General features: G+C 40.0%; 1 protein-coding gene across 2 annotated transcripts; it reads left to right on the plus strand.

Moving 5' to 3' along the window:
- Positions 1-5,169: 5,169 nt before the first annotated feature.
- LOC117401427 (long-chain-fatty-acid--CoA ligase ACSBG2-like) lies at positions 5,170-27,718 on the plus strand. Of its 2 annotated transcripts, none has more exons than XM_034002137.3 (15): positions 5,170-5,320; positions 13,210-13,339; positions 14,227-14,348; positions 15,629-15,891; positions 16,955-17,043; positions 18,231-18,351; positions 18,533-18,613; positions 18,758-18,907; positions 19,480-19,656; positions 21,326-21,507; positions 22,369-22,602; positions 23,030-23,247; positions 23,535-23,674; positions 24,578-24,824; positions 25,452-27,718. In XM_034002137.3, the coding sequence occupies exons 2-15, from the start codon at positions 13,233-13,235 to the stop codon at positions 25,568-25,570; spliced, it is 2,250 nt and encodes a 749-aa protein (XP_033858028.1). In that variant the 5' UTR covers positions 5,170-5,320; positions 13,210-13,232; the 3' UTR covers positions 25,571-27,718. The 2 variants fall into 2 exon arrangements, with proteins under 2 accessions (XP_033858028.1, XP_033858027.1); XM_034002136.3 differs by lacking the exon at positions 5,170-5,320 and adding an exon at positions 9,945-10,090.
- The last annotated feature ends 205 nt before the right edge of the window (positions 27,719-27,923 follow it).

Consider the following 27,923-nt stretch of genomic DNA (forward strand, 5'->3'; position numbering starts at 1 on the left):
CAAACCTTTTCTACCCTCCCCCTTCCTCCCGCGTTGGACGAGATCACTGGCGCGTTCTCGTCTCTTTCCTGTCCACATCGCGGGAACTGGATGGTGGGGGAGGGAGAGCCGAGACTCCAAAACAATGGATGGGGTGGACGCCATCTTTAGTGTGGAAACCGTTTTGTCGTTTCTTTGTTTTGTTTTTTAATGGTTTTTTTTTTTTTTTAACCGAAGTTGTATCAGAAAAGTGTGTTATACACTAAGCAGAAGTAGAAAATGTGGTTTTGTTTCGTGTAAGGAAGTTGATAATGATTTGCAGCACAAGAGGCTGTCTCCAAAAAGCAGGGGGTAGCTATTTTGTTGGTGCGTCGACATTATATAGTCGGTAGAAGCTCCTATGACCCGTTTCCCCAGGAGAATAACACGGACAGCGTTGTGAATACGGAGAAAGGGACCATCTTTGCGGAGAAAGTCTAAAGGTTTTAAGGGTGATTGACTGTGACAGTCACTGACCACGCCTTTCACTTTCGTTTGACCTAATCCAGATTTTACCCAGCCAGACCCTCTCACCAGTAACCAAGCACCTTAGAGCACACAGTGACCCAACGCCATTGTACGTGGCCCCGCTGCTGTTCAACCGTCCTGGCGAACATTTTGGACAATGATTAATCAGGCCTAAATTACTAAAATTACATTTGGAATCAATAAAAGAAAACAACAGCATTGGTTAATTTAAAATGATATAATTTGCAATTAAGTACCCATAAATGAATGGAGTGTACATACAGTCATGGGTTGGTCATGATTATTATTATTCCACTCTCCATGTGGAATTAAATATTTTAACAAAGGGCTGGCGTTGGGACTGGTGTGTGAGTCTGTGCTTGCACTGAACTATTCCGCTTTGTAGAGCTAAGTTGCACGGTTTGCAACGGTGCTTCCCGCGCGTAGGAGCCGTTTACCCTGCTGCAGACACTGTTCCCCTGTACTGGACTATTGAGGCAGCCTTGCACCAGCACTGACCCCTACCAAGCGCGGGAAAGGGCTCCCGGGATCATTATGTGCACCTGGCAGGAGGCAGGGGGAGTGGGGCGGCTGATAGCGGCCACTGATTAGTCGGGGTTAACCTACACTGTTGTAAGGGATATAATATAGGAGGCTGTGTTGTCTGGTGGTTAAAGAAAAGGGCATGTAACCAGGAGGTCCCCAGTTCAAATCCCGGCTCAGTCACTGTGTGAACTTGCGCAAGTCACTTAACCTCCTTGTGCTCTGTCTTTCAGGTGAGACGTAGTTATAAGTGACTCTGTATAGTTCACACACCCTAATCTCTGTAAGTAAGTCACCTTGGATAAAGGTGCCTGCTAAATAAACAAATAATAAAAGAGGCAGCCGGGGGTGTAGTGTGGGGTGGGGGGGTAGAGTTGCAGAAGTGCAAGTAACCTGTGTAACCTGTCTTGCTGTGAAGTATTGCTGACCTGCTATTCCGGAGCTTTTATGCAAAGTAAAAGTGATTGCTGCTTTTAAAGAACTCCTGTTCCACCCTTCCTTTCTTACCAAGGCGTTGCAATATTTTTTTTTTTATTCATAGGATGCCCAACTTTGCACTGGATGAAAATAGTTGCTTATGCTACTCTTTCTGATAACTTGGCCTGTTCGTTGTATTTAGTGGATTATCGTCAAGTTTCACAGACCCTGATTAGCTCTAATCTTGGATGACTTCGCCTAAATTAACACAGATGAGTCCAAGATTAGTGTTAATCGTGGTTTGTGAAACCAGACGTTAAATGCTTAAATCTAAAACTGAAGTGTGTATTAAAACCAGTGCTTCAGATCACAGCAATCCTTGAGTCTGTGAGATCCCATGGTACACTGGGCCCTCGTCTTGTTGTGGAATTCATGCAACATGGCCCAACAGGAAGCCTAATGGAGAATGACTGGGCTGTGTAGCTCACTGTCAGCACCCTGTCACCCTATTTCAAATGTGAAAACAGTTGTCATCGTATTGTATTGATTAAAATGGGTCAGAGAGTCCTTAGCACTTGAGCGACTAAACTTTTCCTCCAGTGCAAAGTTGGGCATCCCATGAATCTAAAAAAAAAAAAAAATTCTATTGGGGTTTCTGCTAAAATGCTTTCGTCATTTGTTTATATTTTTGTTCTGCTTCCTCATGAAAAAAAACAGAATAAATAGGCAGATGCTGGTAGCAATGAGAGCAGACGAGTTTAGTGCACAGAGTGGCATGACAAGAATACTTCAGGGAGGGAGGAACCCTGTGTGCCTACAGATAAAACTGCGGGACTACGTAAGCAAACTAGTAAGCCAACAAGGTCTGGTTTCTAAAGACTAAACTATAGAAGAATGCAGCTAGCAATCTCCAAAGTATGAGTGCATAATACCAGTATATCAAATTGAAAACAACTGGGGGACACAGCAGCTGCGACAAACTAGTAAGACTAGCTTGTCATTTTTATTTATTAATTTATTTCTTAATCAACTGTTTTAGCCAGATTACCAATTGCTGTAACCAGCTGGTAAAAAAAACAATTTAGAAACTCTTGGATATCTCAGTATTAATAGCATTTCTGCCACAATTGAAAGTGACACAAACCCAGTCCAGTGATTTGTCGCAGAGAAAGCTTGTTGCCTGGGTAGGGATTCAAACCCAAGGCTCCTGGCTCGCCTCTCACCGCAACACCACACTGTCTATTGAAATGGTTATAAATAGAAAACTCAAGGGGGAATGACAGTGTGGTGTGAAGGGTAGTGCTGGGGACTGAGAGACAGCTCAAATCCCAGCTGTCAAATTGTGTGGCCTTTTTACGAGCCTCTGTGACAAGGCCGTGGATTTGTTGTACAGCAATACATGTATATGTCTGTGAAGGAAGCAGCTTTCTATTCATTTACTGACCTCTTCCATTGCACTAGTACCATAAAATGCTCTAGAAATCCAGCTGTAGCTTATCCCAGCAGGGGACGAGGGTGATCAAATCAAGCCCTTAATGGTAGCATGTTTCAAAGGGGGAGGATGCTTGTGTCCGTACAGTTAAAACTAACTTCAGGGGGATTGGAACTAGACACTGGACTGTCAGCAACGTTGTTCGCACAAGGCTAACCAAGGCGGTGAACCGAATTACACACCATTATTGTTAAAACAATGTCATTACAACATGCAGTTTGAGCAAGAGGTGATGGCTGCTCAAACTGCGAAATGTTTTCTCATATAAGAGACACACAGCCTATTGACTGATCGGAAATCACAAAGGATGGCCGTCCTCAGGAACTGCTATTGAGCATTTGATTTGATTTGATTTGGTTATTCTAATTATTTTAGAACTGTGTGGCCGTTCTATGCACGGGATCTCTACACAGGATACCATTTACTGGAATTGTGAGAATCCCTTCACAGGGAAAAATTTCTAATTTTGTGCAAAACTGCGCCTGGTTGTGGGCAACTGTCATGAAGAATGGTCCTATCCCATTCCCAGTCACGTGATGGATGATGATTTTGACGGCATTTTGATTTCAGACAGGCACAGCTTACCTTACAAGACCATTTTCTCCCTCTAGTGGCAATGCTATTTATTGCAAAAAAAAAAAACACAATCAAAAGTAATGCTAGCATAGTGCTAAACTGATAACCCCCTATTTTAATAATTAGCTACAACGTTTCGGCTTCTGCATTCTTCAGATAGCATGGTAGAAATAGCCAGATAGTTTTTCGGTCTACCTCGCTATTTCTACCATGATATCTGAAGAAAGCGGAGGCCGAAACATTGTAGCTAACGTTCAAATCAATTCAACTGAAGAAAATTGGGTATAGGTGCTTACAAGGAAAAAGGAAAATGTGCAGTAATACTCCAATACGCCACAGGGTGGCAGTGCAATGCTGTTTGTGAGTATTCGGTCAGAAAGTAAATCTGCAAGAAGAGTTGACTGATTCATTTTTGCACTATATAGACTATTAGATGCGCCGCATCAATGAGATGTTATAAAGCACGGATTGTACACGATATAAAGAGAAGTTCCGCATTGAAAAGAGTATTTTAAATATGTTGAACCTCATGACCTTGCTAAGCATTTTTAGGTCTGGGTCTGTGATTGGCTGTCTAGGAGGCAAACAGGTAGATCCACTTACTGTAAAACAGCAACTGGCATTCTCTTCTATCCAGCCTTCAAACTGCCCCAAAGCAAATATTCAGGGCAGGGAGGGTGGGGGGGCGGGGTACATATATTCTCTGACACAGGACAGTCCAGTATTTTTCAGTTTGTGTTCCATGTTCCATCAAGTCCAGTATTATAAAGATATCAGTGTTTTTATGGTATACACTGCAGTGCTGGGAAGGCTGTATGCGCAGTGGGTTTCCTGCATTCAGTGAGAGCGTGTTTATTTGCATCTTCATTGCACAGTCCTCCACCACCTGCTTTAACAGGCCTTCTGTGGTGAGCAGCCCCATTGCAAGCCTTCAGCTTGTGCTTGCAAGCTGCAGCATTGAGCAGCGGCTATCTCTTAAAGGTGCAGCACCCCATATTTAAAGATGGTGCTACTTCTTTAGCTCATGCTGAAAATGTCAGCTCTGTAGGTGTTCACTTATAACCTCCTCCTGCTGCTGGTAGGACCAATTTGTCTCAGTTACATAGCGGTAAGCAGAATTCAATGAGGAGGGAACTTACGGGGGATATAAACCAACTGTATCGTTAATAAGGTCAGATTAGTGTAGATGTGTAATATTAACACACTGTTTTATCTGATAACGTAGAAAGTGAATAATAATACAGCTTGCAGAGCTGTTTCAGGGACTATGGAAAACGTGACACCATGCTAAAAAAACAGAAAGTTCCAGTTTAATACACCAGTTTCCTTAAGAAAAAACACATGTTTATTGCAGTAGTTTATTATTAAGTCCGGCCAATGGCATTAACCTACGTGTCACACACTGAAAAATAAATTAGTGACAGAAGCCAGCTGCTGGCTGCCGCTTCCCTTTCTCTGTGCAGCCTGGAGACCTCGTTGACCTGGAGTAGCACCGCAGATTGGATCTCAGGGTCTCCGCCCCCGACCCCGCCCCGGGGGCGCGCTCTCCGGTGGCGTGTTTTTTGAGGCACGGCTCTGATTGGCTGTCATGAAGGATTGACATTAGTTGGTGAAGACGCTCCTCCCCCCCTCGGGTCCGGGTTTGTTTCTCTTCTGCACGCGCCACGATTATTTGCGTATTTCCCTCAAGTGCGCGCGCACGTGGGCAGAAAAGTCAAAACCGATCCTTCTTACAGACGGGATAGAAATTCGCCGGGCGAACAAAATAATCTTTTCATATTTTCTAACTATTGTTGTTCAGCCAAGGTAAGACTGTTTTAAAATAAATAAATAAATAAATACATACATACAAAATCACCCATTTAGAAGTTTATTTTTGTAAACCAAAACAATACCTGTAATGTGTGTGTGTGGCGTTCAGTGTCGTATTATATAAGTTAATACAATGTCAGTGTGCGTTATTAATTATAATAACCCGTATCAAATAATAACCCATCTTCCTTCTTTTCTGACCACCAACTTATTGTGGTATGTTTTAATTCTTTTCCTGGTAGGTCCTACTTCTTGATAAGCGACGAATTACTAGAATTTAAACATTTGTGTTGTTAATTGTTATGATATTCTCTAGTATAAAATTAATGCCTAAAGTTTAAAAGCATGTGGCATTTTAGATAGATACATGTCGAGTATACGTCGTTTGAGGAGTTTGTTTTTGTTTGTTTTCTCTGTATATTGTTATACCTAACTGAATTATAAATTCGATATTCATTTGATATCAGCAACAGTGTCATTTAGACTTTTCAAACCAACTTTAATGTGAAGCTGACCAGTGTATTTTCACAAACTTTGCTTTACTGGTGAATTCTGTACATGATTTGTGAAAATCATTAGAATATCCCATATGCGCTACAGTAACAGGGCTGAATGGACCAGCTTTAATCCTAGTTAGTCAGTGTATTTTTTTTAATGTTATTAACAAATGTTAAAGCAAAGCAATTATTTGTTAATGTAAAGCTTAGTGAACAAAATATATATTTATTTTTTAAGTTGTGAAGCCAACCTTCGATAATACCATATCCGAACAGTACTCGGAATAATTTGAGTGAATATTAAGTTTCAGTGTCCATGTCATAATAACGGAGTAATTCAAACCCAATTCTGAAACGCAGTGCTGGAAATATGGGCTGACGCTGCAGGTTTGGTTTTTTTCCATTGAAATTCCTACAACCGGGTCGAGTTTAAGATTTTTTTCAAATAATAAGTACAGAAAAACGCCGTATTTGTTCTTGGCAAATGCTGTAGCCAAAAAAAAACGTTTAGACACAGTTCCACGTTTTACTAATTTTTTTTTTCTGCGTGGAAAATTAATAAGGGTCGAAAACAAGACCAACCTTTTCTACTCCGTATCTCAAGAAGCTATTTAAAACCAATTATTTCTAGCCTGCTATAATTAATAGGCTGACCGATCACAAGTATGGGACTTGTGACCTTGTGGCAGAAAAAACTAGTCATAATCCACATGCCCAGTCATCCTTGTCTGCCACACAACAGTTTGAGATCATACTGCAGTAAGTACTAAAGCACCCCCAGGACACACAGGACACAGTCTGCATTTGTTAAGCTTGTTATGATAACTGTTAATCAGATTCATTTCATAAGCAGTATTTCAGAGTGCTGTGCAGTTATTATCTACATACAGGTATCCTCTGCTCCCGGGGTAGGTTCATGTCTCGCTGCGCATCAGTTTAAAGAAGCAGCAGTGGATTTCTTTACCTATTTGTATTAACCTGCTGTTAGTCTGCTCTGTCACTCGCAGAAGCAGGTTCACATGCATTGTAATCTCTAATGTCATTCTCTGATGCTGTCTGTGCTGGAGCTCCACATGGTGTGGCAGGCTTAAGCTGATGTTTCCTGTGCAGAGGGCACACCGATTTATTAATTTACCTGCCATCCTGTAGCCAAGCTCTTTGGCTATTGAAGTACATAGGGGAGGAGTCTCTACCACAACAGGCGTCTGAAATTATTGACATTATCCCAGTGAACGACAGTAACCTCTGCGAATTTGCTCCTCTTTGGAATGGGCAGATGGGCTCAGCTGTCATGTGACTGTGTGCAGATGGGCAAGTCTTGCCTCTGGATTGGTTGAAATGATCTGGCTATATGGTGTTTCTCCTGAGACAGCTGCAATGGAAAGGGATGGGGCTGAGCATTTAGATGCAGCTGTCTTGCTTTCATGCCAGGCACTTTATATGCGTGGAGTTTTTAAAATATATTTTTTACAGTGTCAGTCCGTTTGGGGAAATTCTGAAAGTGACTCTGACTCATAGGGGAAGTCTGTATTTCATATTTTAGTTGTTTATTTAGGATGGAGCTTGTTAATTATAACAGCAGGGAGAGCTGGCACCATAATTACAAATAATGGGACGGGTGGGGTGAGGAATCATGCAATTGGACCTACTTTACAGGTATATCCAGTATTTCACACGTGTGTGTGTGCGTTTTTTTTTTCTTATATATAATTTAACTTCCCCTTCCCCACACAAATTGTGCATTTCAGATTTGGAAAATAATTACCATGGTCAGACAAGGCATATGCTATGTGGTGGGTATTGCAAATATTCTGGTGAACAATTCTTCATACTAGGATATATATATCCTATATACATTTCTTACCATGGTGAAAACATTCTCGTCTTAATTTCTGTATATATTTAAGCAAGAGCAAATCATTTGAGACCCATGTTCATGACTAACACGTCAAAGTCGTTCCTTAAGGCACGTGTTCTACCAGCTGAAAAGCTGTTTGTAAGAATGAGTCAGGAATGTTAGATCCCATTAGACAGGCAGACCGCTTCAAAAAGAAACTCGCCACACATGTCTTCACAGATAGATACTGATCAGCACATGACGCTTAGCTGCCTAAGCAGAGTTTGTGCTTTTTGTTGAAGTTTATTATGGATGAAGAGGGCAGTGGACAACATCTTGGTAGTGTGGGGTAAAAATAACACACACACACACATATATATAATGTATTCCCTAGGTTCTGCTTTATACAGTTTACACTTTACTAAATTAGTCAATGAGCAATACATGGGGAACCTTCCCTTTTGCAGGTGCAGCAAAATAACCCACAACAAAGAAATAATGACTGTGCAAACTTGTATGACATACGCTTCTAGAAATAGAGGGTCTAATGGAGAAAGAAAACATGCAAGCAGGGAAAGTGAATATAAACTGCCATTAATCCCTAATACTGACACTTCTTTAGTGCACTTAAGAAAGCATTTTGAAGAGGGTTGCTGATGAGTTGTAACAGTGTTTGCAATGGGATGGGATCAGTCAGGGAAATCCCCAAAGAGGCAACATGATCACAACTCTATTTATAAAGTATCTGCCTCGGGTGGGAAAGTTTGGTGATTATTACTTTCATCTGTGCCTCGTGCAGCAACTGAAAAGATACACATTGCCCTCATGTTATATCATCAGGCTCGCTTGATAGAGCAAATAAATGTTGTGACCCCAACAACTGTCCAGAAGATCATCTTAATTTAATAACCTTCATCTCTCCCCAAAACCATTAGGCTTGCCTCGTGTATTACTTTATTATTTATTTATTATTATTTATTTCTTAGCAGACGCCCTTATCCAGGGCGACTTACAATCGTAAGCAAATACATTTCAAGTGTTACAATACAAGTACTTACTGTTTTACCCTCATTTTTATCATAACCTTCCCTGCGTGAAGGATGCAGCATCAGCAAAGAGAGCATGGCTAGTCCAGAAAAGAAAACCGATTAGCAGGCAATGCTTCATCTGCAGCGCCTGTCGAAGTGAGTGGGCACGCCAGCGCTATTTTTAGGTGGAGTAGTTTAAATGGCAATTACAACTGCAATTTTAGGTTACCTTAAAAAAAAAAAAAAAAAAATTGAAAGACAGTTATGATCTCTGTATTTAAAAACGAATTTCTGTGGGTGACTCACTATAACAAGAAAACAAAACAGAAACCCTGGCTAATATCAAAACATCCTTGAATGAGCTTCTATGTTGAAGTTTCTGCATGAACATGATCTAAGATCCCCGGCCATTTTGCGAGTTTGAATGTAATAGAGGTCACTTTCTCACCTCCAGAGAGCGAGTGGGGATGGTGCAGAGAGCTGGCGGGGATGGTGTAGATGGTCTCCCCCCACTGCAGTTCAGCTGCTTGTGAATAACATTTACCACCCTCTGTGTATTTTGATAACTGTGTTAGCATAAGCTCTCAGACCACTGGCCTTTTGGAGCACAGCTCCTGTAAATTAATCTGTTAGATATTATTTTCGTGAGTGTGTATATGTGTGTATGTGTTTGTATATATATATATATATATATATATATATATATATATATATATATATATATATATATATATATATATAATATATATATATATATATATGTGTGTGAAGATTCTAAAGGTTACCATTCACACCTAGAAAACACCATATAATGTAATCTTTTTACAACATACGGAAATGAAACAGAAGATATTTGTTTTATCTTGATTGACTTCTCTGTTTACAAAGTAAGAAATATGTTATCGATAGCTTTAAAATGCCGTCTGTCTTGTGTTTGCAGTGGCAAGCTTCTGGCTTGTTTGTCCTATAGTAACCCCTGTTCACTTTTAGCTGCAAAACTGTGCCGTTGACGTGGGCGTGTCCTTTTACCAGATATGCAAAAAAAAAAAAAGGTTTGAGCATCCTGTAGGAAAATGGACCTGCAGCCCCAGTGAGCTAGTGCATATCCTGCCACACCATGTGATCTAAAGGCATGTCCATATATGGGAGTACAGCGTGTGGTGTGATGAGGGCCCGGTAAGATCCACCAATCAGAATGCTGTGTCTGTGACATCGCCTGCTGGGGGGGTGGGGAGTGCTGTTTGAAAATGAATGATGTGTTTCACTTCTGTGAAGCAAGGCAAGGTCTGGTTACTCCTAAAGAGACTGCATACACAGCTGGCTTTAAAACCAGTTACTAGAGGACAAGTAGATCATAGGAATTTAAGAAGATAACTGCACTCGGACCACTCCACTATGCACTGTAAGACTCTTTTTTTTTTTTTTAATTACTATTACATTAACACTGTAATGATTTGTTTTCACTTTACATGAAAGTGCTTCACAATCTAATAATTTAAGGTCATTATTATCCTAGTATTATCCTTTAAAATTGAATATTTAAATACACACAATGTGGTTGTTAAAACTTGTGATATATATTGAAACCAAACTCTCACTAAACTACATGATCTGAAAACGATCTCCATAGAGTGGTGATTTTATACAGACATTTGAACATACTGTACTTTATGCAGTTAGTAGAATATTACTATTGGTGATTTAAATGTTATTGAACACATGCATATCCCTGCTTGTCTAGGGGTCTTTGTAGTTGGGTTTATATTAATATATTCTTTTACTGTTTTATATTGATTTTGTGTCTGATATATCACAGCAGCTACATGCATGCACAACAAACTCATGCATTTAAACCGTTAATGTGAAAAAACTATCATGCACAAGTGAGGAGTGAGAAGTATATTCAAAATGGAAAAGGCATTTTGAAATGGTTATAGAATTGCACACAGCATGGTATACAGCACACGGATGCAGCAGCACATTTTACTGAGAGTTTAAACCCGACGCCTTAAGAAAAAACAGCTATTGTAGGAATTGTTCTCCTTCACTGTCAGTTTATGAATGAGCCTCATTGATTAAAAAAAAATCACAGTAATCCAGCTAGACAGCTGCAGCAGCCCTGTGAAACAGCCCCCGTTCATGCAAGGGGCTTCACAGTGTAAATGCTGGGTAGGGCTGGCCATAGAGGAATGTGGAACATATTTAACATCACTTGATTTGTACAGTGCATTTACTTGTAGTGCCTCAATGAGCCAGTACATTAGCATACAATAGGTAGAGGCATGAGTTTCTAAAATTATATATATATATATATATATATACTATACTATACTATGCAATGCATAATTTACTGTGAACCCAAGTGTTTTGAGATGTGTTGTAAAACTGGTAAGGAAGGAATGTAACCCGTGGAAACCACTCCCAGGAATGTAAGCCAGCCACTGGCACTAAAACACAACTAAACAAAACTGATCAGGACTTGTCCAGTGATTATATTTTTACGAGTATGTAGTAAGTGCAGTTTACATGGAAGACCGAGAAGTCATTTACGTTTTTCATGGAAGCATATCTGTGTATATGAGGTATGTTGGCAGAAATGTGCTTATTCAAATGCACTTAGTCCTGATGATATAGTGAGAAATGTGCTGTGGGTGTTGTTTAGGCGTAAGGAATGCATGTAGAAGCATTCATTTTGGTTGAAAGTGCTTTTTTGTTTATTTGTTCCATAAAAAAAACCCTTGATTAACATTTACAGGGGGTGTTTTAAATTAAATAGTTGTTAGGGTTATGAGTTTTATATATATGTATATATATATTTTTTTATTTTTATCATCAATGTAGTGTTCCTCTATGAATAGTGTATCTTCCTATTATTCTAACTGGAAGTTAAGCTTTAATGTAAGAAAGAGATATTGATTTAACTTTGGCTTTGTATAAATGAATAAATCAAGCAGGTTTGCTTCTCTTATCTGAAGGTTATACATGGTCTTAACCGGTAGTAACTTCCAGGATGTTTGGGCCATTTCATATGGACATGATCTGCTGATAAAAGATGAGGAAATCAAGCTGATGAAATTCTTGCTTAACAATTCAGTTTCCTAACAATTCCCTAACTTTTCTAACACACAGGTTTTTTTTAATTTATTTATTTTTTAACATGTTTTAATAATTTTTCTTACCTAACTGATGTACTAACCTTCAGGTTGCATGAAGCATATTCTCACACACACACACACACACACACACACACACACACACTTCACACAAATAATATTCTGTAAAGCCATAAAGATTTGCAAGTCTTTTATTATGAGTTTTTCGCGTATGATTTTTGGCACGAATATCCAATTCCAGTAACAATACATACTTCATATATTGCAACAGGTCACCAACATTTCTGGAGCAAAATAGGTTTTATGGGTGTGATTCGCCAAATATTTATGGCTTCACAGTATTAAGGAACAAAAAGTGTGGGGCCAAGTTCCGCAGGTTCGAGCATCAGTGGAGAATGAGCTAGCACACCACACTGTGACCTCGAAGCATCCGGACAGCACGAGTAAGAGAGCATGAGTTACATACAGCCAAAGTGAGACGCATTGAATTACAACACATGGGGTAGAATGCAAACTGTTCGCATTTTTCAGTGTAAATACATTTTGAGTGAAACAAAATGTTCCTGTTGCCTTTCCAAAGATGTGTTGCTTCAGATTGCTCCCCTGCCCTAAAATACTTGTTTAAATAAGGGGATAATAAAACCAAACTAATCTCAGTAAACCTGAAAACCAGTCTCTGGTAAAAAGGAATTAGGCTAATCCTTTACAAGTTAAACCCTTTGATTGAGAGCAGACTTCTTCACAAGGCTACATAAACAGGATGTGAATTGGGGAATAACAAAGACATCTGGTGTCACTGTTTGTTTATTATATATTATACAGATAAGCTAATGGGGATAATGGGTTTCAGTTCAAAATCGCAATATATTAAAATCAGTTTCACAATGAAGGTAATATAAAATAAAATAAAATTAATAATTGTAAATAAAAAAAGTATGCCTGGGCTATTCACTTAATATGTTGGTTACAACAGATTATACCTGCATCCTAATTAAGGAGTATTCTGATTACATAACTTGCTTCCTAAATTGCCACAAAATGAAGCAGCATGCAGCCCTTGCTTAACCCCTTTAGTAATTTAGCACCAACTTTGAATAGGGAGAAATGATTTGTTGTGAAATAATTTCTCTCCTGCTGCATTATTAAAAGCAATTGTTGTTTAATAATTATGGAACCAAGAGTAAACTAACCCCATTTCAGATATACCTACACTTGAGGAAATCTCTTAACTGGCTACCACCTTGGGCGTTCTCCTTGCTATGCAATTGGATTAAAACATAACCCTCGTTTGGAAACACAATGTTGCTGCCCGGTGACGTGAAGCATAGGAATATAAATGGATCCCATCAGAACTGTGACTCTGAATTGTCTGCTTCAGCACACGCTGACCTTGTATTGTAATTCACAGTAACCCTATTGAGTGAAACCACGATGACAGCTGCAGCAGTGATGGAGCCAACTGGAGAATACCTGCAGTCATGCAGCCCTGAGGAGTGTGATGTCTCAGTGATAGATGTTGCTGTGGAGTCTCCAGCAAAGTATGTACCAGCCCTGTATATTTAAAACGTCTTGGTGTCTCTACACAGTACGTCTGTTTTCTCTCTCTCAATGGAGTATTTATTTTACAATCTATTTGCATAACATGTGGCTTAATATCTGGTTGCTTGTCTGCCAAATATTTGTAGGTCAAACGACAATTTATATAATATGTTGGGCTTTATTGTGTGCCATCTTATATATTCTTTTTATAGTTATGTCATCAAAAAGCAATGCCCACAGAACCACATTAAAATGTAAATGTTTTAATTTGTCTGTCTGTCTGTCTGGCCTGTTTCATCTCTGTTATAATTAGTTCAAGCCGAGGCCACCTTAATTTGGATAATTGTCTGCTTTTGAGTATCGCTTTTAATAAAGGTTTCTTCAGTGTCAGATAGCAGTTTATTTACAAAGGTAAAAAGACAACAGCAGTTAAAATGATCAGATTGGGTTTCACTTTTTTTATTTTTTTAATTACTGTGTGGTTCAAACGTGTGAAATCGACTGGATTGCTTTACAAGCTTTTATAGCTTGTTTGGATGCTAGATAAGAGTATACTTGTCACTTGTCACAAATTTACAATGAAAATTGCATAACGCATGGGTATTTATTTACACAAACATGGTGTGAGGTATTACATGTTCCGCACAGGACCAGGCATCATAAATGAGTTTGTAGGGAAAATAATTCAAAATGACTAACAGAAGTAGCAAGAACTTATTATAGTGTGCGTAGGTTTTTTGTGTACTCGTCTTAGAATAAATAACACCATTTCAATGAAAATTACTAATTAAAAGAAAGACAGAAAATGGAGATTCGCTGTATTATTCAAAGGTGAAGGTTCTGTTCTCAAGAAGCCGTGACTCACAAGCAGTGTTCTTGTCATTAGTGATTCATCAGAGGAAGAGTGTTCTTCAGAGAGGGAAGAGGAAGCAGACACAGAGATGACCCCAGCCCTGCAGAGTGGAAGCTCTGTTAGCACACAGGAAAGCAAGCCAGTAACGGCAAACGGTGAGGCAGGACTTCCATTACCTTCACTACAGAACAATTCAGCACATCTGCAACAACAGCAGGCAGAAAAAAAAAAGATTGCAATCAAGCCAACAGAAATAGGTGATGAATAGATGAAGCTGTTTCTGATTTTCGATGTAATCAGTAATCGGCTATCGTACAGTATAAATGTACTGACGTGTCATAAAATGTTATAAATAAGTCACAAGGCCACTGTGTTTTCCAACAATACTCATACTAGTAAGTGCGGTTTGTTTTCCCACTGTGGCCGTTTTAGAAAATGCATTCACAGTGTGCTCTCTTGGCCATGCCTTGGTGTATTTACATAATGCATTGTGTGTTCTCAGTGACTTCCTCTTCTGTAATTACTTCCTTAGTCTGTTAATGGAAAACGAACTCCAATCCACTGGGTATTTTTTGGTGATTTACCTGGCCTGATGATCGGGTTATTCCAGAACTCTGTTGCATTCAGTATTGTTAAGCACTTCTGCAGTCACACATTACATGTCCAGTCCATTCTTTCAGTACAGAAATTTGAATGTTAAAAGATTTGATGGAATGCCTGTGCATGTACTCAGTGAGTTAGTCAGGTAAATGAAATATTCCACAAAAGGTATACAAGAAGAATGTACCTACTTAATAATTCATTGTTATGCTAAACAACGAATGTGCTTGTGGCGCGACGCTGCAGTCAGTTCATGTCCTGGAGGGCTGCCAGTTTGTAACGTGAGGCACCCCCATTGGAAGCATTGTGTGGCTCGTGCCACATGCTGCCCGGAACAGTGCTTCCCTATTCATGCTGCATCTCAGTTAATCAGCATAAGAGATGGACGGCAACGCTAATGAAAAGGCCTTTTTCATTTCCTCTGAGTGCAGTGTGTCGGCCAGGGGGACTCTGGGGCAAGCACTTTATTCTGAACAGTAAATAAACAAGCTGACGGAGCTTCAAAGCTGCCAGAGTGCTGCCAACCCTGAGAGCCTGCTTGGAATAGAGATTTATGGGAAGACATTCATAAAAGCCTGACAATTAAGCATACCATTAACAGGGCTGATTTAAGTACAATTTTCCTTTTTTTGCCCTTTTTTTATTCATGCATATTTTATTGCAGCAGTGTAGGCTGTGCAAATAGAATTGACACAACTCGACAGCTTGCTTGAAAAACAAGGAGTAAACATTTGTTGCTGCTGGTGATCAACTTTATAGTTGTATAAGATTAGAAAAATATATATATTCTGCATCAGCAAATGCTAATAATGAGCACTGCTTGTTTGATTTCCAGCGGATGTGTTGCGTCCCGACACGTTAAACCTTAATGAGCTAAAGCTATGCACAACAAAAGAGGATGGGGAGGTGAAGCTGAGGATGGGAGATTCTGGCCAAGCTGCAGAGCCCGCTATCACAGTCAATCAAATGTTCCTGCAAACTGTGGAGCAGTATGGGGACCAAGTGGCGCTGGCATCCAAGGACGGAGACAACTGGAACAGACTGACCTATAAAGAGTACTATCAGAGATGTCGAACGGCAGCTAAAAGCTTTTTAAAGGTCATTTTAGTTTTGAATGTTTCTTTGCAGTAGGCTCGACCACTGAACAGAACGCTCCTTCTTGTAGTTTAATAACATGTAAACTAACTCTCCGGTCTGCTGAACTTTAGCAGTTGATGCTAGGGAATGTATTGCCTGCCCTTGCTTGTTAGCGACTGCTCTCTGAAAGGGTTTTGTTTTGCAATATCCACAGAACCGAATATCCAAATGGAACGCAGAGACTATCTAATGCCATTTGAGGTGCAGATTAACTTAGCCAAAGTATTTTGTTGTATTGTTTTATTTAGCAAACTTTTTGAAGTATACAAATCACAACTTAACCCCCAGGTGAAATTTATCTTGCTTCAATAATGAAAGTAAAAACAAAATGACAAAACACATGCTCCAAGTAACCTGCAGGTGAATTCATTAATACTGCTCTAATTCATTAACATTCTGCGGCTAGATGAATGGGATCATTTTAGTTTAGTTTTGCTTGATATTTATGCGTTTTTATCTCAAATTCTCTGTTTTCTTCATTCTAATCCAGATCAGTAGCTTATCGCAGTTCTCCCTCTTTGGAACAAAGCACAGGTGTCCCTTTTATAAAGTTTTATTTCTGTATGCTGTAATAAAAGCATACAGCAAAGTGCAGTAGAGCATAGTGAAATTATGAAAATGCATTGGCAAGCTTGGTAAAGAAGTATGGTACAGAATAAAAAACGAAATGCAGTAATCTATGTTAAATGCAATAGTGTAAAAGGATGGTAAACTGAAAAATGACTTTCAGAATTTATTCTTTCAGACATTATACAAAGAGTTAAGCCTACAAAGCTACTGTATTGCTTGGAGTTTATAAACAACCTGGCTAACATGGTAACTGCATTCGTAGACAATGATGAACCTTTGACTCTAGTTTTTGTAATGCCAGTTTATTGTAAACCTAATTCAATGAAGGTGTCATTAATCTTCCTTTTGGCAATCGGAGGAAACAAAAGAGGTGGTGTAGAATGTCACCTGAACATGTGGCTCTGATATTGATGTGTTCCGTACCTGTGTGGTAAGCAAGTGCCTTTGTTTGCAGCTTGGGCTGGAGCGTTACCATGGAGTTGGGATCCTGGGATTCAACTCTCCTGAATGGTTCATTGCAGATATCGGAGCTATTCTAGCAGGGTAAGAACAATCAAACCATCTCACACCTTACCGTATTCTCTACAGAACAATATTTGGTCACTGTTTTGTTCTGCCTCCCCCCCCAGGAGGCACCTGTTTTGTTCTGCCTCCCCCCCCAGGAGGCACCTAGCCCCCAGTGTCTTTTGTTTTTTGTAAATCTGCTGCACTGAGTGAAACTTGTTAACCCGGCCGCCACTTACAGTGAAGCTGTCTCTTGCTATTCAGCCCTCTTGGGTAGCTGCTGGTGTCTCTCTGGCATGTAAATACTATTGTTTTGGGTGGGGTGTGTTTGGATGTGCAACAAACAGGAATTGGGTGTAAACATAAACATTCAGAAAGATGTTATCTGTTTGAACAAGTCGTTTTGTAGCATGTATCCTGATCACCTTGTCATTCCTGAAGGAGTCTGCTTGTTTATTTTAGTAAACATCAACAGTCCAAAGCACCTTTGACTGTTGTTCCATAGTCCAATGTGTTCTTGTGCATATTTTAGTCTCATTCCCCTTTCTTAACAGAGGTATTCTTACTGCAACACATCCTTTAAGTCCTGATTTCAAGAGTGACCTTCGTACTGTTGATTTGATTGACACGACACCTGTGCCTTCTGCCAGTTCTGTTGTCAATTCAACTCTTGTCTTTTATACTTCTTAAGGATATTATCTTCAAGTATTGCTCATCCTTGTTAGACAGCTTTCTGGGTCTTCCAGTCCTGGCTTTGTCAATTACAGATGATGTTTCTCTGTACTTGTTGAGTATGCTTGAAAATCGAGTGATGCGAGCTATTTCACTCAATGTTTTTCCTTCTTTATGCAAGTTAAGGTTGTTATAATAGTAGAAAACACTAGTGGAGGCTTTGAGTAAATTGTTGATGCTCATAATGCATCAGGATAGAAAAATGCCACGTCTGAGACTTTTGCACAGCAGTGTATATATATATATAAATAATTTTGGCCGTAGTTGTGCATTACTTGTACGTATAGCTACAAAATGACCCAGCTTTTGAAAGCTAAATTCATACCCTAGGAGTTAAGTGTCAAGCCAGGTTCGAGAGTCTGAAAATAGTTCCTGTGTGAAAATTACACAAAAATAATATATAGTTATGCCTGCCACAAAAAGAGTTGTATCACACAGCTGGAAACAGGCTGTTATAAATAACTGTATCTTATCTTTTCTTCTGAATTTTACAGAGGATTTGCAGTTGGCATCTACACTACAAACTCTCCTGAAGCTTGTCAGTACGTGGCAGAAAACTGTAAAGCGAACGTCCTTGTCGTTGAAAATCATAAACAGCTGCAGAAGATTCTTCAGGTAATTATTTGTGCTGCTGTTTTAGTTTGATCAAGTTCTAGCTAATAAGCATTCCTTTGCGCAAATTGTTTAGGAAATTGCACTGCAAAACTGCTGTCAAAGAAACAGCAGGTTGCATTAATGTATATTTCTGCAAGTATAGTAATATTCATGTGGTAAATATCAGCATTTTGCCTTTTAGATTCAAGACAAACTCCCACATGTGAAAGCCATTATTCAGTACAAAGATGCACTAAAAGAGAAGAAACCAAACCTCTACACGGTAAGACATTTCTTTTCTTCAGTAAGTTGACGGAAGTTTAGCTTCGTATTGAAGTCGTTCAGTAAAGTTTGTATTTGCTTGCATGGATTACATTGAAATAAACCCTGGCATAATAGAAAATTCTTTTCTTTCTTTTATAAACAGTGGGCAGAGTTTATGGAGATGGGAACAGATGTCCCAGATTCCCAGCTGGATGAGATCATTGCCTCCCAGAAGCCCAATCAGTGCTGCACTCTAATCTACACCTCAGGGACCACCGGCCAGCCCAAAGGAGTTATGCTTAGCCATGATAATGTGAGTACAAACACTGTTCCCTTTGACTGGCGAACGTAGTTTCCTGTCGTCCACCCTGCTCATTAAGGGAATGAGCCACTAGTACTTCCCTGAAGACATTTCCACCAAGTACTGACGTGGGATCTTTAAACACGCCACTACACTGTTACCTAGTGGCAAAATGCCACCGCAAAACACAGCCCTTTAACTTACTTGTAAACAGTACTCTGCTAGAACTGCATACATGCAACCACGTGTATTGATTGTCCGACCTGTCTAATCACAATATAAAGACCCAGATGAATCGGGTCTCTTAAGCAGCCCTTACAATGATATTTTATGGGCTTGCTTTCTTATGAGTATTAAATATATCCCCTTCAGCCACTGCTTGTATAATTGTACCATGTTATATTTCCTATCTATACTTCCTATTCACAGAAGCCGTAGCAGGGCCTCTTCTAGCACCCCAGAGAGTTCTCAAACCGTTTTCTAAAAATGGAAATATGCGGTGCCTAATAATATGTAGCATATAGGAATCCCTGTAGCCTGGTTTTCCTAGCTGGGTTTGAATCCCTGTGTCCCCTCTATTGCAGATAACCTGGACCGCGTCTGCTACAGGAAAGACGGTGAAGCTGAAGCACGCCTGCGAGGCCCAGGAGGTGGTAGTCAGCTACTTGCCGCTCAGCCATATAGCAGCTCAGATGATTGATATATGGCTACCCATCAAATACGGAGGGGTCATCTACTTTGCACAGCCTGATGCACTGAAGGTAAGGAAAGATGCACACTTGACAAAGGGGTGCTTTCCAGTCATAAAGCAGCACAGTCTATTGCAGGGGTGGCTGACCCTGATCCAGGTCTTCTGGTTTGTGTCCCACCCGAGTTCTCAGTTAAGCCCTGGACACGCTGCCCGATGCGATCAATGGCATTGCGACTTTTCAGGGCAGTGTATTATGCTTTGCGATGTGATTTTACAGGATCGGCCGATCGATCGCAATGTTTAAACATGTTTAATATTTCGCAATGCAATTCCCTCATTCTGTAAATATTTTGCAAATAGTTAAATTGTACAATGCTTATGGGGCTGTCAGGGCTTGCGTTTAAAAGATATCGGCACAGACATTATATACAAACCAATGGAATACCTTGTGTGTGTGTGTGTGTGTATTAATAGAGAGAGAGAATATATGTGTCCAGTCCTATGTGGTTTTCACAATCACTCTGCCTTCTAGCCAAAATTGTAGATAGCACTGTCATAGCCTTATGTTTTCGCCTATTGTCATTGATTTGCCCCATTGCCACAAACATCAGTGGGGGGGTGGGATCACAAATTGTGCGTCCCTTCCTGCGATTTCAGTCAGGCAGCGTGTGATGCACGCTAGCAAAGATTTTTTTGTGATGCGACCTCCTGCATCGGGCAGTGTGTTCCAGGCTTTACTTACTTGAACCAATTTTTTGCATAATTTGGTCAACACTAACTTTTTTTCTAGGTCTTTTAGCTATTGATGATTTAAAGTTACCCAGAAAACCTGCAGGATTGTGGCTCTCCAGGACCAGGGTTGGCCAGCCCGGGTCTTTTGCAACATTCAGTAACTTTAAGAGGATTGGTACAAATCAGTTTAAACTTAGTAATACAATTAAAGAGATGTTATTGAATGTGAGGATAATTAATTCAGCAAGTTTCGTAAGACTAAATATTCATAGTAAGTGGCCCAAAGTTACAAAAAGAAAGCAGTTCAAGTAGTATGTCATTGCTGTGATACATTGGCTTTTATGAATACAGCCCATGGTGTGTGTCTTCCCCGGATTTCAAAGGCTGGAGACCCCCTGTGGCGACTAGTTGATCTTATTAAAGTTTAATAACCAAGTAATCCAATTAAATACTTAACTGAGTAACTTATTTCGATTTATGGAAGATAAAGCAACCTTTTTAAGTGGATAGCTTGATAGAGATACTGTTATTACAAGCAGCAGTGAAACTTTACAGACGCTTTAGAGCTTTAGAGATCACAGTTTCGCCCTGGTCTCTTACAGTAACAAGCCCTTCTGCTTGTTAAGAGGATTGATCAAGTGGTTCCCAACCCGCATCATCGCTGTAGGTGGATCCAAGTTTGTAAACAGATGACACTAGTTTTACAATTGCTTGAGGTTCTTAGTCAGCTTATCTTTATTGTACTTGCATTTAACTTTGCTTGAGGAAATATATATATATATATATATATATATATATATATATATATATATATATATATATATATATATATATATATATATATATATGCATAGAATAGCTATGTAATGTCAATGCTTATTTTTGAAATCTGCTGATATGATCCCATGGCCTTGATCAGATGAAATGAGGAAAATATGAATCAGTTGATTTTGGTCCTCCTGTTAACCCCAGTGTTTACCCTGATGCACGTTGGCGTGTTTCCACAGGGCTCCCTGGCGATCACCCTCAAAGAGGTGAGACCCACAGCATTTATGGGCGTCCCTCGCGTCTGGGAAAAAATGCAGGAGAAAATGAAATCGGTCGGCGCCAAGTCTTCTACTGTCCAGAGGAGGGTGGCATCCTGGGCTAAAGACGTGGGGCTCCAGACGAACCTGAACAAAATGCACGGGTACGTCAGTGAAGACAATGTGCCGTCTATTATTATTATTATTATTATTATTATTTATTTGGCAGACGCATTCATCCAAGGTGACTTACAGGTATTACAGGGCAGTACAGGGTTACAATGCAGGCTTAATATTTAAATACAGTATAGTTGACAGTAAGTGCAAATAATACTACTAAAATAAAATATGAACTAGGATGCAACAAGTTAGGATTACAGCAAGTAATATCTATAATGACATATTAGTAGTGCAATAGTGTAAGGAGGGTGTATTAGCTGAGGGTCCAGTAGCATAGAAGGAGTACAGTGATAAATACAGTCCCGCTAAATATCTTATTGCTTTACCTTCCTATCTTAACTTAGCAAAACATTGGAGTGCTTCCTTAATTCTATATTCCAAACCTTCTCACTTTGAGTAGAGTTTTCTAATGCCATGTCAGTCCATAGTAATTCAGATTCATAAGCACTGATCGTTTAGATCCTCTGGTGTGCCTTGTATATGTCCAACAGAACAAGGGAAATGTATTCACAACTTTGTAAAGTGTTTTCTTTTGTGGTCAGGTGTTTAATGTGCTTGCACTTGACTTGTAACTTGTTGCCTCTTGCCTCCCCTCTTGACCTCAGTGGAAATGACAGCGTGATCTCCATCGCGATACTGACTGTGTAAATGCGTTCTCTGTCGCGATTCTGACTGTGTAAATTGTTCTCCGTCGCGATACTGACTGTGTAAATGCGTTCTCCGTCGCGATACTGACTGTGTAAATGCGTTCTCCGTCGCGATACTGACTGTGTAAATGCGTTCTCCGTCGCGATACTGACTGTGTAAATGCGTAAAATGTGTTAAATCTTTTTTTTTTCCCTTAGGAATTCCTCACTCCCGTTCAGTTACCGCCTGGCAAAGAAGCTGGTGTTTAAGAAGGTGCGCAAGGCTTTGGGTCTGGACCGCTGTACCAAGTGCTACACCGGTGCAGCTCCCATTACTAAAGATACCCTGGAGTTCTTCCTGAGTCTCGACATTCCCTTGTATGAGCTGTACGGCATGAGCGAGAGCACAGGGCCGCACACGATTTCCATTCCCAGCGCTCACAGGCTCACCAGGTAGGGTTTCATTGTGTCCTGGGCTCCGGCCTCATTCCTGTAGCACCGGCACAAGCACATTTTGTTCCAGTCATAGTGAGCTAAGACATTACCCAGGGTGAGTAAACTCACACACCATGTCTAGTAACTACCCTTACAGGAGTACTATTGATCTCTCTAAACAACTCGCACTATACTTGGCTTCTGCTTAGGACTGTGTTGATCAATTCCCTTTAGACATTCAGTACCATCGTCATCACTATTCCCCTCTTTGTGCAGCTCCGGTTTTGATTACAAGAAAAATACTAAAGCCAGTTCCATGCTGGATTCTTGTACCAGTTGTGACAGGTTCACTTATGCAAGATCCTTGCCAAGAACTGCTTTAGGGCTCCTCAAGTAACCTGCAATTCAACATTTCCTGACCTGAGTTTCATTCCATCCTCTGCAGTTGTGGGAAAGTGATCTCTGGGTGCGAGACCAAGATTTTCAGCCCAGACAGTGAAGGGAACGGGGAGATCTGTTTCTGGGGGCGACATGTCTTCATGGGGTACCTAAACATGGAGGACAAGACGGAGGAGTCTCTGGACAGCGATGGCTGGCTTCACTCCGGAGACCTGGGGAAGCACGATAAGGAGGGCTTCCTCTTCATCACCGGCAGAATTAAAGGTAAAACAAAAGCAAATGCATTGCACCTGGGGCAAGCAGGGTTGTACACACTGTAACGCACCATGACGGTACACATGCAGTCGCTTCACAGTAAACCTGGTGTTACAGATTGTTACTGCTGGACGACAGATCATCCTTAGATCACATACTTAATAAGTGCCATATTTGTCAGCTAACTGTGTTATATCAAACTCGTATATCTGAATACCCAGTAGCAGTCGTGAATAGTATTGTTTTCTTGTGGTGGCGAGCACTAATTCTTTCTTTTTTTGGGGGGGGATTTATAGAGCTTATTATCACAGCCGGTGGTGAGAATATCCCTCCTGTCCCAACTGAAGATGCATTGAAGGAGTTGCTGCCTGTTATTAGCAATGCCATGCTGATCGGAGACAAGAAGAAGTTCCTGTCCATGCTTTTGACACTTAAGGTATTTAACCAAACAGTGATGGTGCTCTCAGCTTCTTCAGTGGCTCAGCTCATCACTGATGTGACGGAGCTCTCAGCTTCTTCAGTGGCTCAGCTCATCACTGATGTGACGGAGCTCTCAGCTTCTTCAGTGGCTCAGCTCATCACTGATGTGATGGAGCTCTCAGCTTCTTCAGTTATTCAGTTCATCACTGATGTGATGGAGCTCTCAGCTTCTTCAGTGGCTCAGCTCATCACTGATGTGATGGAGCTCTCAGCTTCTTCAGTTATTCAGTTCATCACTGATGTGATGGAGCTCTCAGCTTCTTCAGTGGCTCAGCTCATCACTGATGTGATGGAGCTCTCAGCTTCTTCAGTGGCTCAGCTCATCACTGATGTGACGGAGCTCTCAGCTTCTTCAGTGGCTCAGTTCATCACTGATGTGACGGAGCTCTCAGCTTCTTCAGTGGCTCAGCTCATCACTGATGTGATGGAGCGCTCAGCTTCTTCAGTGGCTCAGCTCATCACTGATGGATGTTCTTAGTAATGAATACACAGCAGTGACTTGAAAATATCACACTTGTTTTCAAATGATCATTCATTTTTTGTATATATCTTGATCCTTAATACTACCACCAGGTTCTGTCCCCTAACTTCAAGAAATCTTGTAAATGTGGCACTGTACTGCCATCTGGTGGCATTGATGTGTAAGCAGCCTAATAATGATAATAATGATAATAATAATAATAATAATAATAATAATAATAGACAGGTGTTCCACTGTCACCCCCCCGGAAATACTTCTATGTATTTCTATTAAAGTGGGCCTCTGATTTAAGTGTAAATAGGAGCCATACAGCCATGTGTTCAGAACAGGTGGTGGCCTGGACACTGTGTAACCTGATCTGTGTTTCTTTAACCACAGTGCAATGTGAACCCCGATTCTGGAGAGCCAGAGGATGAGCTAACCCCGGAAGCCATTGAGTTCTGTCAGAAGCTGGGCAGCAAGGCCCTCAAGGTCTCGGACATCGTTGGAGGCAAAGACCGAGCCGTGCACAAAGCAATCCAAGAGGGGATCGACCGGGTGAACGAGCAGGCCAGCTCCAACGCACAGAAGATCCAGAAGTGGACCATTCTGGAGAAGGACTTCTCCCTTCCCGGAGGAGAGTTAGGTAAAGATTGCAGTTAGTGACAGAAAGAGCAGCCTGTCCAGTCACTCCTGAAGAAGAGTTTAGCATGGAATGTGTCAGGAACAAAGAGAGGAAGCACAACGGATCTGAGTGGCTAACGGAAAGATAACGTGAGTGAGGGAGATAGAAGCAGAGTCCCGAGTTGATTTTGTCTTTACACACATAGAAATGCATGAGCCAGCTTGATAAGAACAGCGGTAAACAATGGTAAATGCTTTGAATTTGCATGGGACAACTGCAAAAATTAGAGTGTGCATTTATTAAAGTCCTATTTAAAATAAGTTTTCAATAGGGAATGATGCGTATTCGGACTTTAAAAAGGACATTCAAATTAGTGTTATCAGTTTTGTAAAATGTATTTATTTATTATGCGAGTGAGCCAATACTCTTCAAGTGTGGAGTAGCGGTTAGGGCTTTGGACTCTTGACCAGAGGGTCGTGGGTTCAATCCCCGGTGGGGGACACTGCTGCTGTACCCCTGAGCAAGGTACTGTACCTAGATTGCTGGGTAATTGTATGTAAAAATAATGTGATATCTTGTACAATTGTAAGTCGCCCTGGATAAGGGCGTCTGTTAAGAAATAAATAATAATAATGTGTATCTTTTCAGGCCCCACAATGAAGCTGAAACGACCAGTTGTCATGAAGATGTACAAGGACCAAATCGACAACTTCTATAAGGACGTTATTACACCAACCGTCCCAGAGAACCCCCTCTCAACCAAATAGGACATGTCTCCGGGTTGTAACAGACACCAATCGCAAACACATGATCTCTGTATAGCTCTTTATATTGTAACCCTGTGCAGTTTGTTTAGAATTGAGTCATTTTATGTTTGTAAAAAAACCAAAACACATTATTAATGAATTACAAATATACAGACTTGGTTGTCCAATTTTATTTATATTTTTTTTAAAGTAAATATTTATTAAAATACCAAAATTGTTTATAATTTAAACACAAAAATGAATAGGGTGGAAGAAACATTGTAAAGTATTGTTTTTAGCTAGTTATTTATTTATGTATCGGTTCACATTACATGTAAAAATCTGTTTGTTTGGACCAGTATATTGCATTGTAAGCATAGCCGAGGGGTGCATGATACATTATTTGTAGCTAGCCAAAGTTCAACAAGACACTATCACAGAGATATACAGTGTAATATATGGAAGACTGCAAAACATATCATTCCCTTTTATTTATTGCATTGTATTGTTTTGGTTCTGTTCATTTTAAATGTATAAACTTGATGAATGAAAGCTGTATAATATCTAGCTCCTGTCTTAATCGCCTCTTGCTTTGGCGTTGTGCAATATTGCTTGATCTTGTTTAAGCCAAATGTTTTGAAGTTTTAATATGGAGATGTCATCAAAGTTAATGTCTTTTATGCCACAAGCTTTACCTTTTTTTTTTGTTCTTGTCCGTGGCCATGCACTGTCTTAATAGTGATGTCTTTAAAAAGCCTTTCGCTAAGTGAAACGAAGCGTCATGCTGCAAAAAAACAAGCCATACTACTTTTACTTTCGTTTGGAAAGCAAGGGCACATTCTAAATCAGGTCATATGGACCACAAATGAAATATTTTAACATTCAAATGTTTACTTTTTTTATTTTTGTACGCCATGGTTTAAATGAATTGTAATTGAATTTGTCAGAAACCTCATGATGTGGAACAGCCCACTCTGGCTGATATCATACAGTTAATGTTGTGGAAGTGAAAATCCTTTTCTTTTTTTTTCAACACAGCTTAAGTGGCACCAAAATCACACAGTATAATGCAAGTGCTGTAATTTAGTAGTTACAGCGTACTATAGACAATGCTTAAACATCATACACATAACTGCTCCATTAACCCCAAGAGCATTGCATGCCCCCAAATACCAACTCATTATAAATATACACTACTGTAACCCACATCTCTATTTATAATACCCAAACTCCAAAACGCTTGGTTCACTAGATCTATGTGTACCCCAGGTAGATGCACAGTACTTTTGTAGTTGGTGCCACCTAATAAAAAGCCTTACCTTGTTTTTATGAAGGAAATGGAACTCGTGAAGGAATTGCCTCGATTAGGGGGTTGAGACACCTCAGAGATGAATCTGTTAGTTGGCATAGGATTGAATTTAATGTAAAATAATAGCTGTATAGAAATCTTTGAAGATCTCATTGCTGTTGGGTGTGATCGTGAAACCTCGTGTAAATTAGTGCTTCTGTGGTAAGGGTGTGGAAAAACCAGAGCTGTTTTTCTACAAGCAAATTGTTACACTTGAATTTCTTTTGTTTTCAAGCTGTAATCGTTGCTGGAGTGCCAACAAGGGATTCAGAAACTTGCATTTGGAGCAGCTTTACAGATACATTAATTTCCAGCAACTCTCTGAATCCTGCTTAAGTTGATAAACTAACCTGAGTAAACATTGCTTTTGGAAAAACTGAACAAGTTTTTTTACTGTAGGGCAGCTAACCGGGTAGGACTGAGTTTGTATTGAAGAACAGTTTCTTGAGCGTTCAGTGTGTTACAAGTGAGGCATGAAAGGTGCACTGCAATGTGTCTCTCTTAATAGCAAGGACTGACGAGAACTCATTCAAAATGGCTTTCTTTATTTAGTTTTGTGACAGAGGTGTGATACTGTACACCAGAAAGAGTTTCCTCCAGCGATGAAAGCAGGGTTTGGGTTCTCCGCAGTCTAGCTGTAATGAAATAGTCCCAGCTCTTCCTGATTTTCACACATCTGAAGATATGAAGGCATCTTTCATCCCTCTTTTAAAATCTCGTGTGCATTTTATTTTTTGCGTCTGTTCAATTATCGATGCAGACAAGCAACTGTGAAACTATGAATGTGTGTGATTATTACAAATAAAATGCCTGTATATTTATATATTTTGTCTTTCCTCATTTTAATTTAGTTGGGGTGAAAGAATGCATTGATAATGAAGTGAAAACTACAGTATGATGAAAATGATCAAACTGAAACATACAATTTTGTAACATCCTTGGTCCCTGTATGCTATTGCTATTGAATAAAAAATACCAACCAGCAAGGTTAAAAAAACAAACAAATGAAGTGTGTTATTGTTTTTC

The sequence above is a fragment of the Acipenser ruthenus genome, chromosome 47, assembly GCF_902713425.1.
Source record: "Acipenser ruthenus chromosome 47, fAciRut3.2 maternal haplotype, whole genome shotgun sequence".
NCBI classification, from domain to species: domain Eukaryota; kingdom Metazoa; phylum Chordata; class Actinopteri; order Acipenseriformes; family Acipenseridae; genus Acipenser; species Acipenser ruthenus.